Source organism: Dreissena polymorpha, chromosome 4 (assembly GCF_020536995.1).
Source record: "Dreissena polymorpha isolate Duluth1 chromosome 4, UMN_Dpol_1.0, whole genome shotgun sequence".
NCBI lineage: Eukaryota > Metazoa > Mollusca > Bivalvia > Myida > Dreissenidae > Dreissena > Dreissena polymorpha.
The window spans coordinates 127,970,920-127,991,267 of NC_068358.1; the positions used below are offsets into that span (position 1 = coordinate 127,970,920).

Genomic DNA, 20,348 nt, shown 5'->3' on the forward strand with positions numbered 1-20,348 from the left:
TTATCTTACAATAATGCATATACGCGGAATTCGGAAACTTTCCTATAAAGGGATTTGTAAAAATATTTTTTGGTATTTTAAGTTCGTAACTAAATGCATTAAATTGATAATCATAACAACGGAAATAAGGAGTTTAAGCAAAAAAATATAAAAAAATAAAATAATATAATATTTGTTTAGGAAGAAACGCTTCCTCGCCTGGACTCAAACCACTGACGCTTGGATATGAAGACTTTCGCACCAACCACTCGACCATATAATGATAAATGTAGCATTTTTAACATCCAACAAGTACCGTAATTCATGCATTCGCACAAAGTATAACCGAAACAACAGGATCATTTCATTTCATATTCGCCTGTGGTCCCGTCAGGCCGCCGATAAGCTTCCTTCTTCCGTTCTGGCCGAGTCCCTCAAGCTGTCTTTATGTCTCGCTGTCTTCTTCCCGGTCTCTTACGTGGTTCGGACATTTTATGTGGTGGGGATGGACCTGGCTCAGACGATGGTCTTCGGCCTGACGGCATCCAGTTGACCATGGCTTTCACCGCCCAGTGGCAAACGCCGATGGAGGTCCAACTTCTCCCAGGTCCTTGATCTATGTGTTGCATTTCTGTAGCAAACTGGTTTTCAGAGGGTAGGATAGCTGGTCATACGCCCAACCCTCCTCCTTGCCAGTCGGACTTTGGACTTTCCTTGGCGGAGTTAAACAACTGGAACGCTCCAAATTACTCAATCAGTTCGCGTGTGTAACGCTTGATTATTTTATCGTTTTCGAATGATTGGATTATTTTCAGTATGAATCTACGTAATTAATGTAATATCGCTCCATGGTGTAAAGTGATCTTTTTGTTTTATTGTGTTGAATCTGTGACATAGAGTTTTGAACACTATTATTCCGACAGTCCCGTTTAATGAACAATAAGTTAATGCTAACATATCTTTTCAAGTGAGGTTTAGAGAAATTGATATGCACGGCTCTTGAGAAGAACACCCCGGTCATTTCGCAACATTACTCGGAGTACGGTAATCTTAAATAGTCACCAAAGCAAGAGAAAAAGTTGAATACAAAAAGCCTTTACCGCAAAATCGAACAAGCTATAACCACTCGGTCAATAAGGCTGTATAACTTCGGTGCGTAGTTGCACGCTTTACCAGTGGGTAAGCGTATTTTCAAACACAGGAGGGAAGCCCATAGTATTATTAAATTCTATTATTATTATTTTATATATATAAGCTTTATAAGAAACTATTCATAAATAATAATAAAATAATTATACTATGGGCTTCCCTCCTATGTTTTCAAACATAATCGATAAAAGCGTTACAAGCACGTTCTAATTACTGTTAATGATCATACAGAAACGACACAACATTAGAAAGATGCTTCAACATGGATTTTATTTCGCTTAATTTTATATTTTTTAATACTTTTATGCCGGAATCCTAAGAAAAAAAAAAAACAATCTGCCTAAGGTACCTAAGAATAAAAATCCTCATAGGCTTCGCACATGACAAATAAAATTATGCATGTGTATCGGTTAAATTGCTAGTGTATACACTACATTTTCATCGCATATACCACATACATCCTCAACCCCCACCCTCCAAAAAAAACACACATTACAAATGAACAACACACAAACAAACAACAAAACACGCACAATCCTAATATTTTGAAAATTATTAATTTATCGGTCTGCATGGCGCCTGGAGAAATAGAACACACTACACATATTGAGAAAGCTGGCATTAAATGCTTTAATGCCGAATCACAAAAATGTGTTATAACTCAGTTTAAATAAAAGTAATTGTGTTTATGACATAACGTCTAAATTTTGATGAAAATATTATGTAAATGCTCTTATCGAAATGGATTTACGCCAATTATTCAGTAAGATTATCTTTATATTGCACGTTTACGCGACGCGTACAACGTCCACTACGATCCATGAACTGCATAAAATCAGAATCACCGCACTGCGACACTACTGACAGTATAATTGACATCTATGTCAGATTCAGCAAAATATGCTTTCTGGTGTAATAGACCACTATTAGCGCTGCGCGAAAATGATACGCAGAGAGTGATAACGAGTTTGTGTTTACATTTTTCTGTATGTGGCGGATGAATATCAGTTTACTAACGATATGAAGTCATAAATATCATAACATGATTAAATTGAACAAAAACGCAATTTCTCATTATTGTTTGCATGTAATTAATGGTGACTGGCATGATCACATACTAGTATCTAGACAAGACCGATTCGGCTTCAGTGTATAAATGCGGGACAATACTGAAATCCTTCATAAGGTGCTACCTAATTGACATTTATCATTTAGTAATTAAACTATTTCGTTCTTGTTTTGTATAAGTATCTTAGCATTTATATATTAGCTATTGTATTTGATAAGAATGTAATATCTTTACGCGTATGTGATAGCAACACGCATTTTAAAATGACGACAAAACGCATATTTTTTCTTCCTTACAGTGATGTGTAACCGACATCGACTGGCGATTCTTACCACAGCATGGTTTACTGATCCGTCCAATAACTGTTGGATCATTTTAAGATATAAATATATTTTCTGAAATTTGGCCTTCAAACTTTATTTGAATGGGTATTTATGCGTTTATATGTTAATTAAAATTTTACCTTTTTTATTCAGATTGAGTTATATATGAGTCATATGTGTTAAGAAAAGTATGTAATTTAAACATCCTTTCGATGACCGTTGTGAAGATAAACAAATAACTCGTCACATATTCGGATAGCAAGCTTTTTTCGGAAGTTATATTTTTTATGTCACATTACAGTCAATTTTGATGGATACGAACACTACCTGGTGTTAAAATGACATGTTTATAAATTGTCAGGTTAAACTTAATACAATTATCGAAGTCGTTTTTGTTTGATATGATCTGATTCTCTGTGTCACCAGTTTTCGCAATCTACATAAGCTAATCAGGGATGACAATTTTGAAACAACTAAACTAAATTTTTGCTAAGATAAGACTTGCTTTAAACGAAAAATACCATAAAAGTGGTAAGTATCATCCCTCACTAGCCCTAGCCAACTGCACAAGCTTACTGGGACAACACTTTACTCACATGCATCAAGCCCCCTTTTTTCAGAGCTAGGCTGATGTAAATTGAATCTCATTGGCATTTTTTGTTCTGCTGTAATAAAGAATGACTCATAGGGGCTGCCAGCCGGACTTCAGCAACAGCTCGACATTTAATGTGTGCAGAAAACAGCTTCAGAAAGTGTTTTTTTTTGCAATTGTTTTGCATTGAGAGAAGGGATGGTATGCAGGAAACAAGTTATATTGGTATTTAAGCAGTGATTTTTTTCACCCAATTGGGAACGGGTCCGGTACCCATGCCATTGGGAATTTTTCGCGTCGTGAAATCACCAAATTGGGAAAAACGAGTCGCGAAATCTTCCGATTGGGAAAAATCAAGTTGTGAATTGTACCAATTGAAGAATGGTATTTTAATGACTTTGTTTAACTTTTGTCTGCTTTAGATGACAGAGGAAAGCAACATAAACTTTTATTCACAGTCTTGCACAAACAACAACATGCTATCGGAACACAGATGGCGTTGTTATTTGTTGCACGATTTAACCCTTTTAAATTGCTGAATACAAGATGTGCATTATGAATCCTGCTCATTAAATTCTCTTTATTGTAAATTAAATCAACAATGAAGCATAAAGAAAACAACACAATAAACAACCCTCTTACGGCATTCAAGTGTACATGAAAGTGTTTACAGTGAATTTTTTTCGTTTAAAATCAGGGCCGGTATCGGCCCAATTTCCAATGGAAAAAAGTGTATATTTTTCCAAAATGGGACTCAAGAAATTCCCAATTCAGGATTAAATTTAAAAAAAACAACAAAAAAAACGGAAATTGGGACGGATCCGGTTCATTGTGGGAAACGGGTCCGTAGGTCATTGGGAACGGGTCTGTTTACCGGACCCTTCCAAAGAAGGAAAAAAACACTGATTTAAGCAAAATACCCTTTTGCATACAAGACCAATACTTTTGTAGTTTTGTAGAAAGTTGGCATGGTCCATAAGATGGAGAATTTTACCAATAAAAGGGGAACATTTTTTGTATAGAAAAGAAAGATTACATGTTTTTTTTCTAAATTTGCAATTTTGCTTAAAGCGTACATCAAATGCTTTGTTACAAATCATAAATGCAATTATTTCCAAACTTGATTTGATCAAAATATGTGGTACTAAAAATTTCTGACTTTATCAATATTTTTCCTAAACAAGTCTTATGAAAATCAAATGTATCACATTCAAAATAAAGCTTTGATTGAATGTTAAAGTTAAAATATGGGAAAAATATATACCTTTTGACCAGTGGAATGGGGCCAAACTTTGGCCTAAAATAGCCCCAAAACAATATCTGCTTCAGTATAGTTTAATCTGTGTATAAGGACTCAATTGTAAGCTTTATATTTTGTCTTTGGAATTGTTCAAGTTTTTGCAGGAAGTCATCCCTTTGACTTTTGTATCATATAGACCAGCATAGCATTAATATAAATCAATAGTGCTTGTATCATGTAATTAATTCATTATATTTTTACAGGCTAGCACAAGACACAGAAAGTATGCCGTCTGTCGGGGCTAGACTTCAGGAGAAGAGGGCCCTGAGTGGGGCCCTGAAGGCCCTCAGAAAGCCCCAGCACTATGTGGCCCCCGAGAAACAGGGAGACATGTACCCTATGTACTGGCCTGGATATGACCATGTGAGTAGAGCCATTGGTTTTACTCGTTGTCTAGGTATGAAAGGATTTATATCAGGGAATAATCAGAGTCTCTGCGAAATCTGTCGGAGCTCGTACAAAAGCCAGTAAAACTATACATGGATCAAAATAACATTACAAAATACTGGAACTCTTGATCTGGAAATATTATGTTAAATAATTTTCTTATATTTGATAACCCATTAAAATTGTGATCTGGCCATTCATATTTAAAAGAGTACTTGGTGTCAAAAACTGCACAGGCTAATCTGGGAGGACGCACATGCATTAAGCTCAGTATCACAGATCAAGGCTCAGTTATTATGTTTTTGCATAACTTTTATACTGCTTGCACATACTCAAAGGAAAAATAAGGAACACAATTTGTTTGTTAACTGTCACTATTGCTGACATTTCTCCATTTTCTTGCTTTACAGACAGATGTGGAAAAGCGCATCAATGGTGTTCAGGCTACACTGTCCCTTTTTGCACCATTCCCACATGAAGACAGTAAGTATGGAGCTAGATTGATGTTCAATCAATTTTATGACACTTTGATCATGGATTTTTTGCCCTAAATTTTCCGACATCTTTAGTTTTTTAATATTTTTCGTATCAAAATTTTCAGACACGAACAAAAAATTAAGTGTCCGAAAACTTAGAGTAATTACGGTATTCCCCATATCAAGACTTGTCAATAATTATTCATTGGCCTATTTGAATAAATCCTAAAGTAATTATAAAGGCAGAGAGGTAACCCTGATTTGTAAATTCTGGCATATGGGTTACCATGTGCTTAAATGCACTGCGGAGAGGCATGGTTATTGAAACAATGATGTGAGCCTTGCTCTGTGAAAAGGGGGTTTAATGCATGTGCATAAAGTGTCTTCCCAGAATAGCCTGTGCAGTCTGCACAGGCTAATCTGGGACGACACTTCGCACATGCATTACACCCCCTTTTCACAGTGCACAGCCCATATATATGATTGATTTTTGTGATTGTATGTTTTAATGTACAATAATAGTTTGTCTTAAAACTGTTGTGTTGTCAGCCATTAGTTTTTCACATGATTAACTGGTAAACTTGTAATTATTGTGCAACTTCCTCTGATCAAAATTTGTCAATTATTGTTTTGCTTTTAATTTGTCTGATTTTTTGTGTCAAAATGGTTTCTGTATCTGCGTATCAGACTTATGGCCTGATATTTTCATATTGGGTGAATTTGTGTTGTCTAGTGAAAGAAGAGGAACCTAACATGGAGCTGGAACGGCCCGTCACTCCGATAGATGTAAGTACCTGTATGGTCATAGAGAAGCTTGTATTTAGTTGCATATTGGCCCATCATATCTCATATGTATACTCACCTCATATGAATTATTTTTAACCCATTTATGCCTAGCGTCCTGAAAAAGGACATTGCAAACAGCGTAGACCCAGATGAGACGCCGCATAATGCGGCGTCTCATCTGGGTCTGCGCTGTTTGCTTAAAGGAATTTCTTTATGAAATATTCTAAATATAGAAATAAATATACTAGACATCCCTAATTTTGGAAATAAATTGATCCAATTTAAAAGGATGGGAGAGTCCACTAGGCATAAATGGGTTAATTTGAGCCACGTTCTTGGAAAACAGTGCTTAATGCATGTGTGTAAAGTGTATTCCTAGATTATCTTGTGCCGTCCTAATAAGGGACAACACTGTCCGCTTGAATTGATGTTTAGTTTATACACAAAATATAAATGAAAGCCGAAAGTGTCAACCCTGATTAGCCTGTGTTGACAGTAAATGCATTAAGCTCTGTTTTCCCATATCAAGGCTTAAGTACATGTATTATCACGGCTAAACGTATATTCAGTTGCATATAAATTAATGATACAGAATGATGGTGATGTAAAAGACTCTGTGTGATTTTCTTATAAGTTCTGTTTAGTAATCATGAAGACACGATTGTCTTGAATGTAATAATAATACACACATTTTTTTTCTTGTGTGACTTAAGTATTTTTTAAGATGATTAATTCAATTTGAACAATTAGAAATATTAATTCTATGGCAACTATAAAATCTTTATATCTAGGAGGAAATCAAGTCTCAGCCAATGACATTTGAGAAGCTAGCTGGCTACATACGACGCCGTTTATCACCAAGACCAGATGTGCCCCATTTGACAGCAGACGATCAACAGCATCTGGTACCTACTCTCTGCCTCTAAATCACTGATATTTCCCCATAAACTATAGAAACGCATACCATGAATTAAACCTTCTGCCAAACACTTTTTGTAGTTAACATGCAAAAGGATATAGTTACTGTCATGTTGTGGCCTCTTTTCAAAAGCAATATGATTTAGCAAATCACATTAAAGTTCATTGAAACACTTAGAAGTAAAGGTTTCAGTATCCTTAGCGACACTTTTAAAGTATACATATTAGCTTCGCTCTGGGGAAACGGGGTTTAATGCATGTGTCTAAGGTATTGCTCCAGATTAGCCTGTGCAGACCACACAGGCTAATCAGGGATGATACTTCCCCTTGTATCCTATTTTTAGCTTGACTGTTTTCGGAGAAAACCCGAGGTATTGTCATAGCCAGCTTGTCGTGTTGTGTCCGTCGTCGTGCCCACCGTCTGCGTCGTGCTAAAACCTTAACATTTTGTCAAGGTTTTGAACATTGGCTCTATAATTAAAGTGATTCAACCTACAACTTTGAAACTTCATATGTAGCTGCACCTTGATGAGTTCTACATGCCACACCCATTATTGGGTCACTAGGTCAAAGGTCAAGGTCACTGTGATCTCTTAAAAAAATAAAATCTGACAAGCTTTCATCTATTCAAACCTCACCCGCAGCCGAGCCTGGCACCCGTTATGCGGTGCTCTTGTTCATTCAAGGACGTCTCTTCTTAGTGAAAATCCAGTTTAGATGGAAAGAGTCGTCCCTGGTTAGCCTGTGCCAACTTCACTGGCTTATCTAGGACAAAATTTACGTACCTGCATTTAGCCCCATTTCCTCAAAACAAGGTTCAAATATTTGATAGTAGTGGAATGTTTGCAAATCTTAATTTGATGGAAAGAAGTGTGTTAAGAAGATAATAAATCTCTTTTGACGTGAAATTAAATGCAGATGAATCATGGATGGTGTGTATGCAGCATTAGAAGACACTTGAACAACTTAGACCTAAATTTCACTTGGTGATATCCATGATATAATATTCACCTTAATGGAATGCTCTCTCTCCTTATTGTTGTTTATTTAGATTTTCAGCCATAATTAACAGAGGTCAGCCCCATCTTTTGAGCCGCATTCTGAGAAAACATGGCATAATGCTTGTGCTTAAAGTGTCCTCCCACTTTCTGCTTTTATGGTAGTGCTGCAACAATACGCCAAAAACCGTATTGCAATATATTGTCAGTTCAAAAACCCGCATTGCAATATATCGCAATATATTGCTAACTTGTACCAAAGTTATAACTTGCCAATTACCCGATAATCCCGTATATTCCAGTTTTAAAGCAAATTCTGGTATATATTTACTATAAATGTGCTCAAGAATAACAAGAAACACAAACATTCGCAAATTTTTATAAGTATCAAATACATTTTGGCATTCGTTACTATTTAAAGATGTGATGAAATAACGTCCAACCGGGGCGTTTTTTTCCACTGAACATGCATAATTCACCTGAGGTGATGTTCCCGTTTTTATACGACACAAAATACACCCATACTTTCCATGCAACGTTCTACATGTCTGTATAATTTTCACGTGCTTTTTGTTGAGACAAAGGATAAAGCACTTTTTATTTGACGCTAGAATTTTTATTGTCGCATTAGCATTAAAATTTGGAAGCGTATTTCCGAAATTCGGATTACAAATTTAATAATGCTCAATTCAGAATCGAACGAAACATTTACAGCTGTGCGCAATTAATTCAACAATAATCTGTTCAAAAGCATTGAACAAATGCTCCGATGTAAAAACGCTACTCCGTATAGTATACTTTCAGAATGCTATTTTTACGAAAAAAAATATTTACATTGCTTTGTTTTGTTTACCTTGTTATCATTGTTTCGGATGGCTTTTCTGGACAAAATATGAATGAATTTTTGTAAAATTTTCGTACCGGTATGATGAAAATTGTATTGCAATACAATATGCGGATTGCAGATTGCGATATATACTGATAATCCGGTATATTGTTGCAGCACTATTTTATGGTATTTTTAGTTTCAAGAAAGTCCCTCCTTACCGAAAATAAAGTTTAGGCGGAAAGTGTCGTCCCAGATTAGCCTATGCGGATTGCACAGGCTAATCTGGGATGACACTTTAGGCGCATGCATTAAGCCCAGTTTTGTCAGAATAAGGCTCTATTGTCTTGTGTCACAATTTTTCATTCTTCTCTGAGCAACCTCTGACATTCCAATATTAAGACTGCTAATTCATTAAGGGTATGTCAATTTTTAAAATGTGGCTTATGTTTGCTTGTTATGCTTTCTACAGTTGGTTAAATTGCTTGCTGTATGTTTTATTCATGTCTTTGATCCGTGCTTATTATACCCCCACACACGAAGTTTAGGGGGTTATATAGGAGTAAACTTGTTGGTCAGTCGGTCGGTCTGTCGGTCTGTCTGTCCGTATTAAGTGTCCGCTCTCTAATTCAAGAAGTTTTCATCCGATCGTCTCCAAACTTGGTCAGAAGTTGTATCTACATGATGTCTAGGCCAAGTTCGAACATGGGCCTTGCCAGGTCAAAAACTAGGTCACGGGGTCACTTAGTGCGTTTTAAACATTCAGCATGTTGTCCGCTCTCTAATTCAAGAAGTTTTCATCCGATCTTCACCAAACTTGGTCAGAAGTTGTATCTACATGATGTCTAGGCCAAGTTCGAATATGGGCCTTGCCGGGTCAAAAACCAGGTCATGGGGTCACTTAGTGTGTGTTAAACATTCAGCATGTTGTCCGCTCTGTAATTCAAGTAGCTATTGCATTCAAACTTGGTACACTTACTTACTATCATGAGGGGACTGGGCAGGCAAAGTTAGATAATTCTGGCTTGCATTTTGACTAAAAAAATTGAAAATTTTGGTGAAGTTTTGTGTTTAGGTCCATTTTATTCCTTAAGTATCAAAGCTATTGCTTTCCTACTTGCAACACTTACAAACTATCGTAAGGGGACTGTGCAGGCAAAGTGATGTAACTCTGACTGGCATTTTGATGGAATTATGTGCCCTTTTTATACTAAAAAAAATTGAAAATTTGGTTAAGTTTTGTGTTTAGGTCCACTTTTTTCCTAAAGTATCAAAGCCATTGCTTTCATACTTGCAACACTTACTAACTATCGTAAGGGGACTGTGCAGGCAAAGTTATGTAACTCAGACTGGCATTTTGACAGAATTATGTGCCCTTGTTATACTTAGAAAATTGAAAATTTGGTTAAGTTTTGTGTTAGGTCCACTTGTTTCCTAAAGTATCAAAGCCATTGCTTTCCTACTTGCAACACTTACTAACTATCGTAAGGGGACTGTGCAGGCAAAGTTATGTAACTCTGACTGGCATTTTGACAGAATTATGTGCCCTTTTAATACTTAGAAAACTGAAAACTTGGTTGAGGTTTTGTGTTTAGGTCCACTTTTTTCCTAAAGTATCAAAGCCGTTGCTTTCATACTTGCAACACTTACTAACTATCATAAGGGGACTGTGCAGGCAAAGTTATGTAACTCTGACTGGCATTTTGACAGAATTATGGGCCCTTTATACTTGAAAATTTGGTTAAGTTTTATGTTTTGGTCCCTTTTACCCATAAAGTATCATAGATATTGCTTTCATACTTGAAACACTCACAAACTATCATAAGGGGACAGTAAAGGACAAGTTACATAACTCTGGTTGTCATTTTTACGGAATTATGGCCCCTTTTTGACTTAGTTACTTTGAATATATGGTTACAGTTTGTGTTTAGATCCACATTACTTCTAAAGTATCAAGGCTATTGCTTTTAAACTTTAAATACTTTCATGCTATCATGAGGGTACTGTACCTGGCTAGTTGAATTTTACCTTGACCTTTGAATGACCTTGACTCTCAAGGTCAAATTATTAAATTTTGCTAAAATGACCACCACACCCTCACACTATACCCCCCACCCCCACCCCCAAATTTTTTTTTATGCCCCCCGGTAGGGTGGCATATAGCAGTTGAACTGTCCGTCAGTGTCAGTCAGTCTGTCTGTCTGTCCGAAAAAAACTTTAACATTGGACATAACTTTTTCAATATTGAAGATAGCAACTTGATATTTGGCATGCATGTGTATATAATGGAGCTGAACATTTTGAGTGGTGAAAGGTGAAGGTGTAGGTCATCTTTCAAGGTCAAATGTCAAATATATGGCGTCTGTCTATCCGAAAACTTTTAACATTGGCCATAACTTTTTGAATATTGAAGATAGCAACTTGATATTTGGCATGCATGTGTATCTCATGAAGCTGCACATTTTGAGTGGTGGAAGTTCAAGGTCAAGGTCATCCTTCAAGGTAAAAATAAAAAAATAAAAAATCAAAGCGGCGTTCTCATGAAGCTGCACATTTTGAGTGGTGGAAGTTCAAGGTCATCCTTCAAGGTCAAGGTCATCCTTTAAGGTCAAAGGTAAAAAAACAAATTAAAAAATTCAAAGCGGCATTATCATGAAGTTGCATGTTTTGAGTGGTAAAAGTTCAAGGTCAAGGTCATTTTTCAAGGTCAAGGTCATACTTCAAGGTCAAAGGTAAAAAATAATATGCATAGCGGTGTTATCATGAAGCTGCACATTTTGAGTGGTGGAAGTTCAAGGTCAAGGTCATCCTTAAAGGTCATCCTTCAAGGTAAAAAAAATTCACAAAAAAATCAAAGCGGCGTTCTCATGAAGCTGCACATTTTGAGTGGTGGAAGTTCAAAGTCATCCTTCAAGGTCAAGGTCATCCTTTTAGGTCAAAGGTAAAAAAACAAATACAAAAATTCCAAGCGGCATTATCATGAAGTTGCACGTTTTGAGTGGTGAGAGTTCAAGGTCAAGGTCATTCTTCAAGGTCAAGGTCATCCTTCAAGGTCAAAGGTAAAAAATAACATGCATAGCGGTGTTATCATGAAGCTGCACATTTTGAGTGGTGTAGGTTCAAGGTCAAGGCCATCCTTCAAGGTCAAGGTCATCCTTCAAGGTCAAAGGTCAAACAAAATTTTTTAAAATCAAAACGGCGTTATCATGAAGCTGCACATTTTGAGTGGTGGAAGTTCAAGGGCAAGGTCATCCTTCAAGGTCAAAAATTAAAAAAAAAAAAATTCAAAGCAGCGTTCTCATGAAGCTGCACATTTTGAGTGGTGGAAGTTCAAGGTCAAGGTCATCCTTCAAGGTCAAGGTCATCCTTCAAGGTCAAAGGTCAAAAAAATAATAGTTTCAAAGCGGCGTTATCATGAAGCTGCACATTTTGAGTGGTGGAAGTTCAAGGTCAAGATCATCCTGCAAGCTCTTGGTCATCCTTCAAGGTCAAAGGTAAAAAAAAATATATTTCAAAGCGGCCTTCTCATAAAGCTGCACATTTTGAGTGGTGGAAGTTCAAGGTCAAGGTCATCCTTCAAGGTCAAAGGTAAAAAATAAAAAATAAATTCAAAGCGGCGCAATAGGGGGCATTGTGTTTCTGACAAACACATCTCTTGTTTTTTCAAACATGGTTAAAAAACACAAATAATTATTTTTGTTATTTTATTTTTGAAATACCGTCCAACCATCCCACCCAAGAATCCCCCCCCCCCAAAAAAATATATAATATTTTTTTGCATTTTTTTTTTGCATTTTTGGAAGATAATGTAATAAATGACCACACCCCCACACTATACACCCCTCTCTACTCCACCGCTCCCTCCTTTGTGATTGAAATTGAGATAGGTCCCTACACCTTTAAAAAGAAAAATAGATGAGCGGTCTGCACCAGCAAGGCGGTGCTCTTGTTTAACATTCAGCATGGTGTCCTCTCTCTTATTCAAGTAGTTTTCATCCAATCTTCACCAAACTTGGTCAGAAGTTTTATCTAGATGATCTGAAGGCCAAGTTTGAACATGGGCCATGCCAGATCAAAAACTAGGTCACAGGGTCACTTAGTACGTTTTACACATTGAGCTCTAATTCAAGTAGCTTAAATCTGATCTTCACCACACTTGGTCAGAAGTTGTAACTAGATGATGTGTAGGTCAAGTTCGAACATGGGCCATGCTGGGTCAAAAACTAGGTCACGGGGTCACTCAGTGTGTTTTAAACGTCACAATGTTGTCCATTCTCTAATTCAAGTAGTTTTTATCCAATCTTCACCAAAATTGGTCAGATGTTGTATGTAGATAATGTCTAGGGCAAGTTTGAATATTGGTCATGCCGGGTCAAAAACAAGGTCACGGGGTCACTTAGTGCGTTTTAAACATCACAATGTTGTCCGCTCTCTAATTCAAGTAGTTTTCATCCAATCTTCACCAAACTTGGTCAGAAGTTGTATCTAGATGATGTCTAGGTCAAGTTTGAATATGGATCATTCCGGGTCAAAAACTAGGTCACGGGGTATCTTAGTGCGTTTTAAACCTCACCATGTTGTCTGCTCTCTAATTCAAGTAGTTTTCATCCAATCCTTACCAAACTTGATCACAAGTTTTATCCAAATGATCTGAAGGACAAGTTTGAACATGGGCCATTCTGGGCCTAAAACTAGGTCAGGGGGTCACTTAGTGCGTTTTTTAACATTCAGCATGGTGTCCGCTTTCTAATTCAAGTAGTTTACATCTGATCTTCACCAAACTTGGTCAGAAGTTTTATGGAGATGATCTTAAGGCCAAGTTAGAACATGGGCCTTTCTGGGTCAAAAACTAGGTCAAGGGGTCACTATGTGCGTTTTAAGAATTGAGCATGGTGTCCGCTGTTTTTTGTGAAGACAACATGCAAAATATTATGTGTCAATGCGGCATGTGGGGGTATATGTCACGTCTGTGACAAAGCTCTAGTTTGAATTAATAAACCATACATCCTGTTTTTCCCTTTTACAAGCAATCAAATGTTAACTTTTTGGAATAAATTAATGTTCTCAACCTCTGATTCCCACAAAAATTATGTCAGAAATTATTGGCAAGCAATATTATATAGCAGTTTTAATATTAATTGTGCCATTATCAAGAGTCACAGGTGTCTGTAGTGAATGTCACAGACGACATATGTTTCCTGTTAAAATATCTTATATTGTCTTGTTTCTTGTGTCAATTTGAACTGTTGTACTGGTGAAGAGCAAATTTCAACCACATAACCTAACAATCACAACTAAAAAAATCCTCAATATCTGTGAAATTTATATTCTTTCAAATGTGTATATAAAAAAGAAGAAGCAACACAAAAATAAAAACATGAATGTTAGCAATATTTGTGAAGCATATCATGGAACAATGGGGGTAAATATGGAACATGTTTTGTAACAACAAAATCCAGGTGTACATTTAATGCTTAGTGAAAATAGCATGGTTTTAAAAAATAAATTTTGCTTTGGGGTGACATCTTATTTTGAATACTGGTTTATATAAACGAATAAAGTAGATCCATTTTCATGATTTGTCATCCATTGTTTGAAATGTATGTTTCCCATATGCCCTATTTTATTTTTATATATCTGTTTCACATCCGTGTAACGGTTAAATGTGTGTTTCCCATATTGCCAACCTGTTTTGTTGTTTACAGGGTGGAATACTGATGGGGGAAGTGACAGGGGTGTGGCCAGAGATACGAAAACAGATTGATGATCCATTCTTGGTTAGATTTCTTGGACTTTTTATACCCCCACAAACGAAGTTAAGGGGGGGTATATAGGAGTGAGCTTGTCTGTCTGTCTGTCTGTCTGTCTGTCAGTCGGTCCGTATTAAGTGTCCGCTCTCTAATTCAAGTAGTTTTCATCCGATCTTCACCAAAATTGGTCAGAAGTTGTATCTACATGATGTCTAGGCCAAGTTCGAACATGGGCCTTGCCGGGTCAAAAACTAGGTCACGGGGTCACTAAGTGAGTTTTAAACAATCAGCATGTTGTCCGCTCTCTAATTCAAGAAGTTTTCATCCGATCTTCACCAAACTTGGTCAGAATTTGTATCTGGATGATCTTAAAGCCAAGTTCAAACATGGGCCTTGCCTGGTCAAAAACTAGGTCACGGGGTCACATAGTGCGTTTTAAACATTCAGCATGTTGTCCGGTCTTTAATTCAAGAAGTTTTCATCTGATTTTCACCAAACTTGGTTAGAAGTTGTATCTAGATGATCTTAAGGCCAAGTTTGAACATGGGCCTTGCCAGGTCAAAAACTAGGTCACGGGGTCACTAAGTGCGTTTTTTAACATTCAGCATGGTGTCCGCTCTCTTATTCAAGTAGTTTTCATCCGATCTTCACCAAACTTGGTCAGAAGTTTTATCTAGATGATCTGAAGGCCAAGTTAGAACATGGGTCATGTCAGATCAAAAACTAGGTCACAGGGTCACTTAGTATGTTTTACACATTGAGCATGGTGTCTGCTCTCTATTTCATGTAAATTTAATCTGATCTTCACCACACTTGGTCAGAAGTTGTAACTAAATGATGTGTAGGTCAAGTTTGAGCATGGGCCATGCCGGGTCAAAAACTAGGTCACGGGGTCACTTAGTGTGTTTTAAACCTCACCATGTTGTCCACTCTCTAATTCAAGTAGTTTTTATCCAATCTTCACCAAAATTGGTCAGAAGTTGTATCTTGATAATGTCTAGGGCAAATTTGAATATGGGTCATGGCGGGTCAAAAACAAGGTCACGGGGTCACTTAGTGCATTTTAGACATCACAATGTTGTCTGCTTTCTAATTCAAGTTGTTTTCATCCAATCTTCACCAAACTTGGTCAGAAGTTGTATCTAGATGATGTCTAGGTCAAGTTTGAATAAGGGTCATGCCGGGTCAAAAACTAGGTCACTGGGTATCTTAGTGCGTTTTAAACCTCACCATGTTGTCCGCTCTCTAATTCAAGTAGTTTTCATCCGATCTTCACCAAACTTGGTCAGAAGTTTTATGGAGATGATCTTAAAGCCAAGTTAGAACATGGGCCTTTCTGGGTCAAAAACTAGGTCAAGGGGTCACTTGGTACGTTTTAAAAATTGAGCATGGTGTCCTCTGTTTTTTTGTGAAGACGACATGCAAAATATTATGTGTCAATGCGGCATGTTGGGGTATTCGTCACGTCTGTGACAAAGCTCTAGTTATGTTTCCTTACATTCATAGTATACACAAATAAATTAAAGAGTGCACTAGATCTTTGCTAGTGATCTGCAGGTTTGTATATTAAGGATTCAAAATAAAATCTCAAGGTGATTCTTGGGTCACAGGTTTCATGATGTCATACTGTAAAGTGCTGTATCTGATATCAGAATGTTATAAATCAAGGGTGTTTTTGTTTTCATTAAAAATAACAGAGTAAAGTTGATCTAGAGCTTGACTGACATGATTATACCCCCACAAACGGAGTTTAAGGGGGTTTATAGGAGTGAGCTTGTCTGTCGGTTCGTCCGTATTAAGTGTCCGCTCTCTATAATTCAAGTAGTTTTTATCCGATCTTCACCAAACGTGTTCACAAGTTGTATCTAGATGATGTCTAGGCCAAGTTCGAACATGGGTCCTGCCGGGTAAAAAACTAGGTCACCGGGTCACTTAGTGCGTTTTTAACATTCAGCATGGTGTTTGCTCTCTATTTCAAGTAGTTTTCATTCGATCTTTACCAAACTTTTTCACAAGTTGTATCTAGATGACCTCTAGGCCAAGTTCGAGCATGGGCCCTGCCGGGTCAAAAACTAGGTCATGGGGTCACTTAGTGCGTTTTTAATATTCACCATGGTGTCCGCTCTCTATTTCAAGTAGTTTTCATCCGATCTTCACCAAACTTTTTCACAAGTTGTATCTAGATGACGTCTAGGCCAAGTTCGAACATTTGCCCTGCCAGGTCAAAAACTAGGTCACGGGGTCACATAGTGCGATTTTAACATTCAGCACGGTGTCCACTCTCTACTTCAAGTAGTTTTCATCCGATCTTCACCAAACTTGTTCACAAGTTGTATCTAGATGATGTCTAGACCAAGTTCGAACATGGGCCCTTCCGGGTCAAAAACTAGGTCACAGGGTCACTTAGTGCGTTTTTAACATTCAGCATTGTGTCAGCTCTCTACTGCAAGTACTTTTCATCCGATCTTCACCAAACTTGGTCACAAGTTTTAATTAGATGATCTCTAGCACAAGTTTGAACATGGGCCATTCCGTGCCTAAAACTAGGTCACGGGGTCACTTAGTGCGTTTTTAACATTGAGCATGGTGTCCGCTTTCTAATTCAAGTAGTTTACATCCGATTTTCACCAAACTTGGTCAGAAGTTTTATGGAGATGATCTTAAGGCTAAGTTAGAACAAGGGCCTTTCTGGGTCAAACACTAGGTCAAGGGGTCACTTGGTACGTTTTAAAAATTGAGCATGCAGGGGTTTTTCAGCACTGTCTGCGCCTCTGGGAAACGGAGGCATTCCCAAAGCAAACGGACCCGTTCCCAATCGAATTTTGATTGCATTTTTCCCAATTCCAAAAAAGTAAATATTCCAAAATCGTAAAAAGTAAACATAATTAATATCGAAAGAGCGACTTCCCTTCATTCGCGACGTAATAAAGCCTATAGTGACACAGATTTTTTGGTGTATTTGCCGGATGCATTTACTCTCAGCGATGACGTTCGAACTGTTATGCATTATACAAGAGTATATAGAGCCACACAATACACATTCTATACCATATCTGTAGACGCTTATTTTCAATCATGGCTTCGCACAATAGTAAATATTACATTAAAAAAAACACAAACAATAGACGCTAAAGGATGTGTAATGATATCATTGATGTTTTCGAAACGCTCAGAATCTTCCGAAATTACTGCCGCGAGTAACCCCAAACAGACAGGCTCGGACGATATGCAGCAAAATGTAACAGCAACAGAAGTAATGCCAGGGCCGTCAATCACAAAATCGGCAACTGAATGCTTAGAGCCTTGTAAGAAAGTTGTACTTCAATCGTCATTTAATACATTAAAGTATGAAATGAAATACCCATGGGTCTATTTTAGCTCGGCCAAAAATGTTGCTGTAACTTGTTTTTGGGCAGTGTTTGTTTTGCATGTGTTTATATGAAGAAAATTGTTAAGCCACAGACTTATTTAAGCATGATTAATTCAAATTTTTCCCAAAATGAGCCGTTTCACAAAACAAAAATTCCCAAAATGGGCAATTTTGTTGATAAAAAATTCCCAATTTGGTCAGACTCCTTTTCCCAAAGTAGGCAGAAAAACCCCTGGCATGGTGTCCGCTGTTTTTTGTGAAGACGACATGCAAAATATTATGTGTCAATACAGCATGTGTGGGTATTCGTCACGTCTGTGACAAAGCTCTAGTTTGGTTTGCTTTAGCTTTATGAAGTGCCTTTCCCTGATAGACTTCTTATCTGATCTGCCACTCCAGGCCAATACCAGTCCTGCTGTTCTGATAACAGTGACTCCATATACAGCTGATAAGCCTGACTACACCATCTCAATATGGTTATTGGGAAAATAATGGAAACATTCTCAACTGTTACACCTGTCTTGTTTAGGCTTAATTTTCACTTAGTTGCTTGCATTTCACATCATTTGTGTCAATGTAAATATTGTAGAGAAATAAATTCTGCTTCCAACCATATAAATTTTAAGTCTGTATTCTAATAAATAATACGAGGATATAACAAGTATTACAAGCGTATGCGAATGCAACAGGAAATGCAGTGAGAACCCCACCTTAAAATATCTAATTTTATACTGAAACATTAGGCGGTTAATCTTTTGATTTGTCTGCATTTTGTTTCATTTCAGACTCCATGCAGTTTTACGTTCATAATCTCTGTGCTTTACCCGAACTCGTTAGTTTATGGACACATGTGCTACTGAAAATAGCCACCGCGATTGCGTTTTATGGCCCAAAGAAGCCCAAAGTGTCTAGTATCCCATGTGTTTTATCCCTAAATGTTAGATAAGCACGCGCATTATTAATTGGTCAGTACAAAAGGCCTACTGAAAACCGCCGACTGCGTCTTTGTTTTATTGCTCAATCAAGCAGCGATAATCCAATATCCTGTGTATTACAAAAACACCAACTTTAGATAAGCATGTGTCGTCTGTCAAAACCATGATTTTATATGTCAGTAAATATATCGAAGTAATTCTCGTAAATGATCTCGGAAACGGGACTTGCTTTAAACATTTATCATTACGATATTAATTTTCATAAGATAAATGAGAACCAAACAAACATACGCAGACAACATAAAATATAAATAATTATGACAAATTAAATGGAAAAAAAACGTTGGTTTATTTTCGAAAAATCACTTTTACTTTCTCCCAATTTCCAGAAAATGACTTGTTCATATTTCATAAAATCTAAATATAGATGACGCTGTTAATTGGTTGTTGTAAAAGAATATTCATGAACTGTACACGGCACTTTGCGTGCAATCAGATACAGTACAATAATTGTTGCAATATTGAAGGAACTAAAATATGAAAATGATAAAGCGTTTATTTCTTTTATTTTATTCAGGAAAATGTCAAAATCATTTGCGAGATACCCCGATACTCAAATGGAAATTTACTACGAAGCTTTTACAATGTTGTCGGCGCTACGCAGTTTTTGTGTATAATAATAAATACGCTCTGGGAAAACTGGGCTTAATGCAAGTGTGTTGTGTCATCCCAGATTAGCCTGTGCAGTCGCACATAACTTTTCACTTTTATGAAATAACAAAAATCCAGTCTAGGGGGAAAGTATTGTCCCTGATAAGCCCTTTTGAACTGCACTGGCTTACCCTGGGACAACATTATGCACTTGGGGTAAAACCTGTTTTTCAGAGCAAGTCTTATTTGCATAGTTTCAAATTTCTGTGTGGTTGACTTTGCAGAGCCCGGATGAGAACAAGGAGTTGAACAGACGTATAGCTGTCCACATTGTCACGGTCTGTGAGCAGCTCTTCCTCCACTATCTCAAGAAGGCAGAAGGTACGTCCTCTGCTAATTGAGTGTCTAGGTGATCTACTGGGCCTTATTCCTTGAAAACTGGGATTAATGCATTAGCATACAATGTCATTCCAGATAAGCCTGTGCAGTCTGCACAGGCTAATCAGGGACAACACTCTTTGTCTAAACTTCATTTTCCTTGAGAGGAGACTTTGTTTAAACAAAAAAATATGTAAAAATTAGGGATGGCATCAAATACCCATATCGGTTTTTGAATATTTGCAAATCTATTCAATCAAATATTCGCATAAAACGGCTGGATTGATTTAACTTCTATTACTCAGTTTCGTATCCAGAAGGGATATTAAATATAAATTGACACAGAAATACAATTGAATATACAAGTGTTGCGTTGAGAAATAGAAAGAAAATGTAGCTTTATTGTAAAAACAAACTTTGAGGCGAAGTATATCAGAAAAGAGTGAAACTTGTTCTGTGTT

The 20,348-nt window shown here is 37.1% G+C and overlaps 1 protein-coding gene across 3 annotated transcripts in view; it reads left to right on the plus strand.

The window, feature by feature from the left end:
* The first annotated feature begins 2,507 nt into the window (after positions 1-2,507).
* The window catches only part of LOC127878079 (coiled-coil domain-containing protein 87-like), a 58,235-nt gene continuing 40,394 nt past the window's right edge, over positions 2,508-20,348 (plus strand). For 2 of the 3 annotated variants that reach the window (XM_052424495.1, XM_052424496.1), the window contains exons 1-6: positions 4,616-4,775; positions 5,210-5,282; positions 6,009-6,061; positions 6,853-6,966; positions 14,509-14,580; positions 19,794-19,890. In XM_052424495.1, coding sequence (XP_052280455.1) covers positions 4,638-4,775; positions 5,210-5,282; positions 6,009-6,061; positions 6,853-6,966; positions 14,509-14,580; positions 19,794-19,890 — 547 coding nt within the window. In that variant the 5' untranslated portion in view covers positions 4,616-4,637. Of the gene's footprint in view, positions 2,626-4,615; positions 4,776-5,209; positions 5,283-6,008; positions 6,062-6,852; positions 6,967-14,508; positions 14,581-19,793; positions 19,891-20,348 lie in introns of those variants that run through there. The other variant, XM_052424493.1, reaches the window with a different exon arrangement.